This window comes from Lepisma saccharinum, chromosome 25 (genome assembly GCF_977018435.1).
Source record: "Lepisma saccharinum chromosome 25, izLepSacc3.1, whole genome shotgun sequence".
In the NCBI taxonomy this organism is placed as follows: Eukaryota; Metazoa; Arthropoda; class Insecta; order Zygentoma; family Lepismatidae; genus Lepisma; species Lepisma saccharinum.
In genome coordinates, this window is record NC_139253.1 from 26,216,710 (window position 1) to 26,228,729 (window position 12,020).

A 12,020-nucleotide genomic window follows, 5' to 3' on the forward strand; every position below is an offset into this window, starting at 1 on the left:
GCCTTGCGGAGACTTACCCCGAGCTGCAAACTCTCGGTTGCACCAGGAATCAAACGCCCCCTGTGTGCACACATTTGTATTAACTTTACATCTTACCTTACACTCTGATTCTCGAAACTATGGAGCGAGGCCGCGCATAACGGCAGAGAAGGGGAGGAAGCGAGTTGCCGGAACGATGCAGTACGCGCTGCTGCAAACTGTTGGTAGCTTCAACCTTGTTTTCTCTTTTCACTCACTTCCCCTCTCGCGCTACTTCCGCAAAGAACTTGTTTTCGTTCGATCATTAAATTCAGTAAGTAAAATGATCACATTTTGTCACAATTCACCTTCATCAACACATAGGCAAGACTCCATGCTTCTTATTGTTACCTTATTGTGTCATGTAATTCATTCCGTAGCTTTTAATCTCTTCAGAAGACTATATGAAGACCGAAAAGCAGTCTAACCACAACGAGAATCGATCTAGGGACACTTTGAACCATAAGCAAGGACAGTTAAGAACTAGTCCACTTCATTCTGAAGACACCAAAATACCAACCTCAATTCCACAGTCTGTCCCAGGAGTCGATGTAGCAACGCTGCGCATAACGGCAGAGAAGAGGAGAAAGCGAGTTGGCGGAGCAAATCAGTAGTACGTCCTCCATTCAACAATCCCATTCCCTCTCACGCGCTCATTGGTAGAGTCCTCTCGACTCATTACTTGCGCAGAAGACTTGTTCTCGTTTGCTTTCTCCACAGGCTCCTAGGAGCCCTACACTGCATTTAGCAGACTAACGAGGCTCTGGCGACTAAAACTGTATGACTTGTGTCGTCCGTATATGTTTGCGATTGTCCCTTCATCTATCTCATAATGTCACCATACCTTCATCTACCTCATAATGTCACCATACCTTCATCTATCTCATAATGTCACCATACCTTCATCTATCTCATAATGTCATCATACATGCGCATCGTCGCGATTAGCTAAAAGTAGCAGAAAACCGACATAAAATAACCTATCAACCAATACTGTTCAGAAGAGTGCAGTTTATGGTGTGGAGAGGTGCATTGTGACATCTGTGAAGTAGAGAGAGTACTAAGCTGGGACGACGCTTATCTCCTGGATGAGGGAGTCTTTCCTAGACTAGAGAAGGGTCTCAAGTCACCTTCGTCTCAGAAAAAATGTACTTATTGAAACAAGCTCATAACATATGCTCACACAACATAACAACCTAGGTATACATAATTAGATAGCTAGTACCCATTTGGTATGTCTGACTGGCTCATGATAAAGCAGTTTTGTTTAGGTGAAATTTTCATACATATACTGTGTTTACATCTACTTCGTTCAGCTTTACGTGATTTGCAATAACCATGCATTTGTTGGTTCTTACATAACATCGTACATGAAAATTCATAGATTTCTCCTGTTTTAATTCGGAAAAGAAGTCTTCAGGCGAACATCGCCATGCAATGCAGAAAATCCCTTCTTACGCTTCTCTGAGTTCGGTTTCTTTTTGAACCCGGGGAAATCTTTGCATATGCCATCATTGCAAGCGATCGATTCCCTTCAAACCCTCCGGTCTCTTTTTGGCCCTTTCAACAACGGATAATCGCATAACTTCCAGCATTGCCCAACCCCCTTTCAATTTGTTGCACCCCGTTCATTTCTGTCCAGCTTTAGTTCGTCCTCCCTTCACTATTTTCTCTGTTCAATTTTCCTTCTGCGGAAAATCCCGGTCCAGCATCCTTTTCAAGCTTGATCATTTGTTTATTCGACCGTTACCGCGATTTCCTTCCATTGCTGTTTTCCTGGACTTTTCCAAAAGCTTGCCATTTCACAGTCTGGCGTTCCTTTCCTTTTTTTTTTCTTTTCCATATCTTTCCGTCGGACCAGGGAGGGAGGTGAGGGGGAGGCGAGAGGAATTAAGTAACGGTTTCCCATCCTACGGTCCTGCACCCCTTACTCTTAGTATTCAAATCGCGGCTTCAAGGGGGTTTACTTAAGGGTTTCCGAGATGGTAGGGGGCGCTGTGGCGTCTTTGTTGGTTTGTTTTTGGGGTCTTCGGCGTAACCTAACTTGACGACTGTTACGCTAATGTTCATCCTAAATTGAACTTGTTGTGGGCAAGTAAGATTTACGTCAGTCTCGGCTTGAATTCCAAAAGCCTCCCCCCTTCCCCTCCCTAAACCGCTTCTCGGGAGGAGTCTAAACGAAATGCAACCCCCTCTCCCTTCTGGAAGGGTAACGACAATGCCCGGCTTGATGGAGTGGCTGCCGGATCCAATTTCAATTACCCTTGAAGGCAATTTCTCTTATTCTCGTGCGGAGAAATTGAGCTTTGTTGGATGTTTCCTACACTTCTCTTGCATTTTAGACATGCACTTATGCTCCCAACACTTTACAAGACGAAAAATAGAGGATGAATGGAAAAACGTTATTTTCCTCGAACCGTATTCGCATACATTCTAGTAGGGGAACCAACGATCTGAAATGTTTGGTACGAATTTAACCAATATTGTGTGTAGAAAACAGCTTCTGCTAAGAACTCTTTCGCATGTTCACGGCAACAATTGAAACACTACTTGCGCGCCAACAGTTTGGGGAAAACAGTACCATTTCGAACCAGCATTCAATATGCACGAGGTGGTTGATTGATGTGAATTTAACGCCCCTTATTTTTACCATCAGGTCAGGTTAATCTCTTCCCCCTTTACAATAATAAAAATTAACACGTGTCTGAGGACTAAAATATCCTTGGCTAAATTAAAGCTGAGGCTGTAAAGGACGGACAACACACAGGACAACACTCTCACAAAGAGCCCTACAGACAATTATACTGGCCGCAAGTCGAGACGCCAGAGCCTCGTTGGTCTGCAAAAAGCAGTTACCGGGGTGTACTATGTGGAAGTAGAGGTTGAATTTTGGGTGCCTTACCAGGTCATCCCTCACACTCCCTCTAACGATATAAGGGTTTCTCTGACGTTTATCACTTTGTAATGCCGGGGAACCTGTTCGATTTCCGTCAGAGGGACATTGGAGAGTGGTTCTGATCTCACGTTAAACTATAGGCCCAGTTCCGTTCAACATATCAGATCACAAAGTGAACTTACACACCAAACTTTTGAAAATACGATGGAAACGAAATTCCATGACCATGAGAGAGAATGGCAGTGATCTTCGTTAAGGCACCATCGCAGTATACACCTGCAGCGACAGAGGAAAATCGGGGAGGGAAAGAAAATGAAGAACTAAAATAGCGCAAGTGATATGGAGAAAGTTTGCACCTAATCTCGACCTCAGGCTTCTTGCAAGTAGTGTGTGACGTAGGATTCATTTCTGAAATCAGGAAAATCGAACCCAGAACAGTTTGCATGTCTTGCACGGATGCATGCGTGTGCACGTGCATGTCTGTGCGTGTAAACGCCTCTTCGGATAAAGTGACACACCCTTTAACTCTACCTAGCGTGCTACTGTCTGAACAGGACTGTCACAATGGACTAACTCCTGTCAAATGCAATTTTGTCTGCAGAGAAAACAGAATAGTACAGTTTATGGTGTGCAGAGGTGCATCGTGACAGAGGTAGTACTAAGATGGGGCGGACGTATCTCCTGAATGAGCAGACTAGAGCAGGGTGTCAGGTCACCCTCGTCTCACAAGAAAATATGTACGTATTCAAACAAGATTAAAACATATGCTCTTGCACCTTAAACACACAAAATACCAACGTGTATCCTGTTCCATCTCTAGAGCAAGCAAACAAAAACAAATCTCTGTGCAAGTAGTGACGCAAGACGACTCCACCAATTAACACGAGAGAGAACGGGATTGCGTAGAGGAGGGAAAGCGACTGCTGTTACCAGCGTGTACTGCTTCGCTCTGCCCACTCGTCTTCCTCCCCTTCTCTGACGCTATGCGCGGCCTTGCTTCAGAGATAACTGATGCAGGGTTTAGGTATACATAATTAGACAGCTAGCAACCCTTTGGTATGTCTGACTAAGTCTCATGAATAAGCATATTTATTTAGGTGAAATTTTCATAGATATACTGTATGTTACAATCAGGATCAGAGCCGCGCATAACGGTAGAGAAGGAAAGAAAGCGGTGCGCGATGCTGCAAACGGCTGGTAGCTGCATCAGCGTTTTCCCCTCGGCAAGAACCTAGAGGCATAGGCGACCTTTCTGTATGACGTGTGATACGGCAAAGATTGCTTTAACAACGAGAACGAGCCTCCATCAATTTACATACTCATTACGTTCCACAGCAATCTATCGCGGGATCACTTACCTTGAGGCTTACCCTATGACTACAGCTTCTGTAGCTACATGCACACGACGCCTAGATGAAATACCCCGAGAGGAAGATGCAATACGGGATAATAAATGATGCATATTCACAAACTTTCAAAACGTGTAAGCACAGCGTCCGTTCGTTCCTCAAGACTAATTTTTCTTAGATATTCCCTTTTCTTGATCGAGTGGGTGATGAATATGGAAATTTCAAGCATGAAGGAACCTGTAGCATGTTTGAAGATGATGAGGCAACCTTCAGTAACACTAATCGTCTTTCATGCAGAGCGAATTCCACGCGCTGCTTATTACGGGCTTTGAATTTTGCATCCGTTTCCGAACGGAGGGCTTGGGAAAATTCCCACTCTTGAGCCGGTAGGTTGCTGCTGTTCTAGCTTCACAGTCGAAGAATGTCTCTTTTGGTCACCATGTCACTTCTGCCACCTCACTCACATATCGAAGAATTCGGGTTCGAGTACCGACATGTGCAGGAGTCCCTCGCAAGTTTTATCTAATCGTCATTCATCACTATCACAATTAGACAGAAGTGATTGTAAAGTGACGGAAAATAATACCGGAAAGTACAAATCTTTTTATACTGATTCAAGCATACGAAAAGTGTTTTGATCGATTTACTGATTTAGTTTATTTTCGCGTTTCTGACACTTTTGGATAATTCCGAAGATGAAGGTGAGTGATGATACATGAAATCGCCGATGAGACACTCCGAAAGAACGCCCATGCCCTGGCCAGGCTGTGCTAACCATTACGCCACGGAGCCCGACACGATAACAGTTTTATTGTTTTTGATACTCTCTACTTCGCTTTTCTACTTCTTTTCGTTAGTCCCTATGGTCATTAAATGGATGATAAAGCACCCATGAATTCGAATCTCGCTCCTGGTTTCGCTGGGTGTATAAGAGGTGACCTAAACATAAATGTCAAACTCCCTTCAACGGCTGCATTTCGCAGACTACCGAGGGTCTGGCGTCTGGACTCACGGCTAGAATAATCCTGCGTGGGGTTTGTGTTGTGTCCTGTCCTTGTGATTATCCATTCCATCTTATCATTCATCCTGATCGCAATTATCCGAAAGTGGGAGAAAAGCGCAGTAAAATAAACTAATCCAGTCAACTCCTGCCTTCACAGCGCATTATGCTAACTACTGTGCCACGGAGATTGGCATTTGTCTATTCGTATGTTGCTTGTAAACATGCCACCCAAGATAATGCAGCCAAGTTATGTTGTTCACAGAAATTTCACCCAGCTGAAACAACTTTAAGTAGGTGGACAAGTGATGAATGGGGACAGTGGGTGTGTCCAGCTGGATATGGTAAGATCATAAACCCCTTTTTGGCCCAGCTCCTCCATAAGGAAAAAGGTCTCCTTCAAAATTCTCCATCTTCCCTAACTCGAGCGACTTCGCATATAGTTTCTGGCTATTAATTCGTGTCACAAACCGGGGTAGAAAACTGTACGAGGATATTCCCGATCGTACTTTGGGGCTGCAGTAAGTACGCGTACGTTCCTGTCAGTGTACGAGTACAAACATCAGGCTTCGAGTTTAAGAATTCCTTAAGAGATTCCAAGCATCCTTCTCCCTTTCTTAACGAAGTTCAAACCCAACTTTCAACACGGTGCAACGTATCAATACCTATGGGATAATCTTGTCATCCGTATAATCGTAAGAAAAGATGGTCAAATTCAGAACATGTTGGTCATAACTATCAAAAGTTCGAGAGCATCCACTTCATAATCATACAGGTTAATCGAGGCTGGACCTACAGTTTAAACCACTGTGCACTGTGGCCCAAATGCTCTAATATATTTGTGTATGCAAGGATTCAATTCTGGTGTTCTGATAATCAGAAACCTGTCATGAGGCGAAAGGTAACGTTATTTTTTTTTTAAGCAAACAACATGGCTCGGTATTTCTATTGACCTTTACCACTCAATTTGCATCGAATGACATTTCCGTTTATTGCGTGAAAGCAGAGAAATTAAATTAATGCCGAGGCCAGACTCCACTACACTTCTCAGCTGCATGAACTGTATCACAGGGACATCAGATTCACATTCTCTGCAGGACGGGGGCTTTAATGTAAAGCTTTGTAAGTGTGTCCGGCTCCATGAATCGAAATCAAATTAATGATTAGTCAATTTAGCAAATGCGCAACGCTGTTTTAATGCGAGTTTTTTTTCTGTTTTGCGGCGAGGGGGAACACCGTCACCCCGTATCCCGCTTAAGCTGCGTGCATGGCGTTGCCCGCACTCGAATTCTCCTCGTCAAAACACGAATCGGTCCCCGATGTAAAACAATGTTTTTGTTTGTTCAGTAACGAGTTGTAACGGAGATAATTAATTTATCATGCGTAATTAATGCACTGACCCGTCGTTCTCTACCCCCCCCAACTCTCTCTCCCTTCGAGATCAATACATTGCTTACCTTCCGGTCCTATAATGTTGTAATATACATGTGAGGCAATATATAATATTCCAGTGTGTTGACATTGATGTCATTACATTACTCACACTCGAGAATAGAGTGCGCCACGCTTGTGCATGAAAAACGGAATAAAGTCAACTTTGGGCTTCCGTAATTAATACACGCACGTGTATCTTTTATCAAAAGCTGTTGTTGCTTAACCTTGCTTGCAGTTCACCATTTCCAATAGCAATTATTTCTCTAACATCTTCCGAATTTCCGTTCCAAAATTGTATCGGTGACGATAAAAGATAGAAAAACAATTTGAGGAAACTATACACATGAGGCAAGTTTATCTCCCTACTAAAATATTCTTCTGCCCTCTTCTAATAACGACCAAGAAATTCTGATGCTACATGCGTATCAACACAGATTAATCTTAATATCGTCCAGTTTGTACCTTGTTTCATTTGTACATGGTACAGATTGATTGATTGATTGTTTGATTTGGTGTTTTAAGTCCACTTTATGCACAGTAAGGCTATTCGGGACTGGATCTACAGTTTAAAGTGGAATCCGAACCACTGTGTGCCTCTATCGGGAATCGAACCCGGGACCCCTTGAATACAAGGCTACGACGCTACCACTGCGCCATAGAGGAGGCCCTTCATGGTACAGAGTTTGAAGAAGGCTTTGCTAGAAGGTTGAAACAGTACGTATAGTTTATGTTTTGTAATAAAATAAATTTCTGCCTTGGTCAGCATATTGAGATTTTCATATCATGGAAACAAGATTAATCTAGGGTATCAATTTGTCAACTTTAGAAGATAGGACAACCTCGGTTATATTTGTCGTTAATATTTTCATATATTCGTCGTTGCACGGCCATTTTGTGCGCATATTTGTCGTTGCACGTCCCATTTGCCCGCAAGTTTGTCGTTGAACGTCCCATTTGCCCGCAAGTTTGTCGTTGAACGTCCCATTTGCCCACAAGTTTGTCGTTGAACGTTCCATTTGCCCGCAAGTTTGTCGTTGAACGTCCCATTTGCCCGCAAGTTTGTCGTTGAACGTCCCATTTGCCCACAAGTTTGTCGTTGAACGTTCCATTTGCCCGCAAGTTTGTCGTTTAACGTCCCATTTGCCCACAAGTTTGTCGTTGAACGTCCCATTTGCCCGCAAGTTTGTCGTTGAACGTCCCATTTGCCCACAAGTTTGTCGTTGAACGTCCCATTCGCCCGCAAGTTTGTCGTTGAACGTCCCATTTGCCCACAAGTTTGTCGTTGAACGTTCCATTTGCCCGCAAGTTTGTCGTTGAACGTCCCATTTGCCCGCAAGTTTGTCGTTGAACGTCCCATTTGCCCGCAAGTTTGTCGTTTAACGTCCCATTTGCCCGCAAGTTTGTCGTTGAACGTTCCATTTGCCCGCAAGTTTGTCGTTGAACGTTCTATTTGCCCGCAAGTTTGTCGTTGAACGTCCCATTTGACCGCAAGTTTGTCGTTGAACGTCCCATTTGCCCGCAAGTTTGTCGTTGAACGTTCCATTTGCCCGCAAGTTTGTCGTTGAACGTTCCATTTGCCCGCAAGTTTGTCGTTGAACGTTCGTTTTGCTAGCAAGTTCGTCGTCGCGCATCTAATTTTCCTCCAAGTTTGTCGTTGCGCGTCCGATTTGCCCGCAAGGGGGGGCTGATTTACCCGCAAGGGAGGGCTGATTTACCTGCAAGTGGGGCCATATTCCTTGATATATGATTGTTTGGTAAATGAAATGGGTGTTACATTATGTTACAATCATGTTCTACACATTGCATAAATATAATTTATAAAATAGAACATCTCACTTTGCAACTTACTGTACCTTGCTTCACTGACAGGAAAGGAAAGTTCCTTGCAAGAGGCAAAGGCAGAAAAAGAGATACTAAAATCGGAAGAATTGTGACATAGTAGAAAACTTCGTCTACGCGGGGCAAACTGACTTGCTCGCTGAAAGCGACACGTGATAGGATGAGAAGAAGCGAAAAGAAAGCCCTGTTACCTTTTCCTTCATCTCTCCTGCCTCTCTTCCCTTTCTTCCTTCCTGTTGAAGTTTTCTTCGGAGAGAGAGAGAGTAAGCGGGCAATATTTTTCAAACGAAATTCCATCCCGAAAGAAGCGGCGCCCTTCGCTAACGGGGGAATGAAATTTTCCGCCGGGAATCTGATAGCGTCTCAGCATTGTAACGGACAATGCAGGGATCCCCTCAACGCAGAGTATCGTAAGTGGGCCTTCAGGTCAGCGTCCATGTAACATGGCCCCCGTGGCTTCTACGTGTGGGGAATATCAGGCTTTGGGGACGTGCTCTGCTTGACTTAAGAGATCCTCAAGTCGTCAGCTCGTTTTTTTTTCCTTATTCTTTTGTTCACCGCGAGGATGGTGGGAACCATTTCTCCGTAGGTGCACGGTCTTCTCAATAACTGTTTTGTTTTTATCGTACGACTCCATACCGAACTGTCCATCCCGAAACGGACAGTGGAACAACTGGTCAGGTTTATGGAATAAACTCACACGTTATATATTTTAGAAAGGAGAAGGGCTCTAAAGAATTTGATTCTATTGAATGAGTCTCTTTCCTTCCTGAGGGCAGAAACTACTCTATCTTCTACAGACACTAAACACTGGTTGGTTGTGTGTGTTATAATTTGCTAGACGTCTACGTCTTCGTTAACAGGGTTATCTTTCATGGGTACGCATAATATGACGTCACAGAGCAGATTCCTCTCCAAACTATACACATCGCCATTCTGAGCAGATGTAGAAGTCTACAGCGCATATCATGTTTCACGAACTCAACTATACATGCGCAGAAGGGAATCGACAGAGAGCATGCTATCGCATCCTAGGATCTGAGCTCTGACAACAAATTGATTACACTGTATCATATTATTAACTCTATACATGGAAATATACGGAGCTCTATTTGGTCAATATAGGCTTGTATAGGACTGTGTTGATGAACTCGGGATTTCACTATTATGTTTTAACATTCATACAACACTGAAGATCAGAAAAACAGGCATTGAATTCTGAGAAGATCGCGTGGAGGAAACTCGTTATGATTTACTTCCAGAGTTAAATTGACAGGAATATCAATCTGAAACACACCGAAGAAAATTTTTAACATATTTACATTTGTTCTCCCTATCGTTCTTTCATTCACATACTGGTAACGTGTGTAAGCATATAATGCGCGCAAAGATCGCACAATAGAAAATGGTAACATGAGTGCACGTAAGACATAAGGAAAGTCAAGAAAGAAAATTTCAGCAGCGTGGCAAGACATCTAATAGCAGTGAAGATTCGGGAGGATACCATATGTTGTTGCCCTTTTTCCAGAGATAAATTCAGCATCTTAATACCCATACAGATCTAATATAGAATCTAGAAGGAGTGTGATAGTGGCCATTCTTTGTTGATTTTAGTTCACATCCATTGGGAGGTTCCGAATGTGACAACCATTGTCATAAAAAAACAAGTTAGTTATCTAACCGCATCATGGTGTTGAAAACGAATTTGACAACTGGGGATGCGGTCTTGTTTCAGAAGATTTTTTTTTCATACCCTCAACAATTGAAAAGATTACATTACATTCTACACGAATGAATTCCCCAGGATGAACTCCCACGTTCAAATGAAATCAGTAAAATGCTACACTAAAATGTACACAGAATATCTACGTAGGTACACTCTTGTTAAGATAAAGTGACCCTCTTTATATAAACAGAAGTGTACCACAATGAAGTGCCAACAAATACTCACCTGAGAGTTCCAAATACTTCTTGTCCCTCCCAATATTGTTGTCAGCAACACAGCTATAATTTCCAAAGTCACCCGGCTGCACATTGTTGATCATGAGGGTGTGCCTGCTGCCTCTGCTCTCCATGATGCGTTTCTCAGTAGTATCCAACAGAAGAGTATCGCGATACCAGAGTACCTGCAAGACGATAACATCGACAATCAGTATTACATTCAGTAAAATACACTAGCGTGTTAGTTTCAAATATGTAAGTCTAATACCCAGCATCTTGGCCAGTTCATGGTAATGTAGAAAAACTAAAATTTACTATGGTTGATCATTCTATAAACTTCTATAGTTTGTTGTGGAAACAGGTAATTTTATCTCATCCTGCTGGAGACAGTGGAGTAAATATTTGATTATGATCTTTCACTGTTGATTAATCAATCTTACAACATGTATAAACACCACACACTTATGACTGTCTTTATGCAAGAACATACATCAATTAACTTTAATATGATTTCATGATATTGAGATATGTTACCCCTGCGAGTACTCATCTGTGGAAACTACTCATCCTCCTATATCGGCCGAAATAAATATTGTGCAGCCATAATCACTACAGCAATCTCAATAACACAGGATGCAACAACCAGTCTGTAAGACGATATCCATTTGCAAACTAATTATTGTATGTATGCCAGAACTAACAACACTGTTTTCACAGCACCCCAGGTTAATTATTCCAGAGCATTCTACGTTTTGTGATGTTACATACAGAGAGAGGTTCTAAGCGCTTCAAAGCAAAGTTTGTTGACCTCAAAATGTGGAACGATACAGAGTGCATATTAAAAAAAAAAAAAACTTCGCCGTTAATTTGTCAACAACACGGGGGGGGATACGTGTGTCTGTGTGTGTGTGTGTGTGTGTGTGTAAACAAAAGGCACGATTAAAGAACAGTAACCCACGCCAATTTGCATGTGGTTGAAACGCGCTACTGCGAGCAGGATGAATGCACTACTATGAAAACTAGTTTTGCGCAGATTCATCACGCGAGAGGATTATTGGTTTTGTGTGGGATTGTCAATACTGAAATCCTTTCACTTGTAATACCAGTGCTGAAAGTATTGTTGTAATATGTTGTAAAAACATCAGGATTTTACAATGAACTAGTTACAGAAACACAATAAATAATAATATTAAACTTTGATCAATAGTAAAGTAAAAGAACCGTACATTTTGTGAAAACGCGATACGCATAGTTCCATTATAATTCAATTAATGCACTTGTTCTGAACAGGAATATATCAGTGCTCGGAAAGTTACTTTTTAAACGTAACAGATGTTATTAATTTCAAAAGGTAATTATGTTACAGGTACTGGTACTCCAAAAGTAACTCACAAAAATCTTTTCACCTTAGCATCAAGAGAAGACACATAGCTGGAAACATAGTTACCAACTTAAGTGTTGAATGATGTTACTTCTTGCGCAAAAAGTAACTCCGTTACAGCTACTTACTTTTAAAATAACTAGTTTCCTAAGAAATAAGTGT

General features: G+C 42.3%; 1 protein-coding gene across 3 annotated transcripts in view; it reads right to left on the bottom strand.

Moving 5' to 3' along the window:
- LOC145978505 (limbic system-associated membrane protein) overlaps positions 1–12,020 on the bottom strand; it is a 706,857-nt gene that overhangs the window by 53,403 nt on the left and 641,434 nt on the right. For all 3 annotated transcript variants that reach the window (XM_083111131.1, XM_083111130.1, XM_083111129.1), the window contains exon 7: positions 10,488–10,662. In XM_083111131.1, the coding sequence (XP_082967257.1) occupies positions 10,488–10,662 (175 nt within the window). The remainder of the gene's footprint in view (positions 1–10,487; positions 10,663–12,020) is intronic.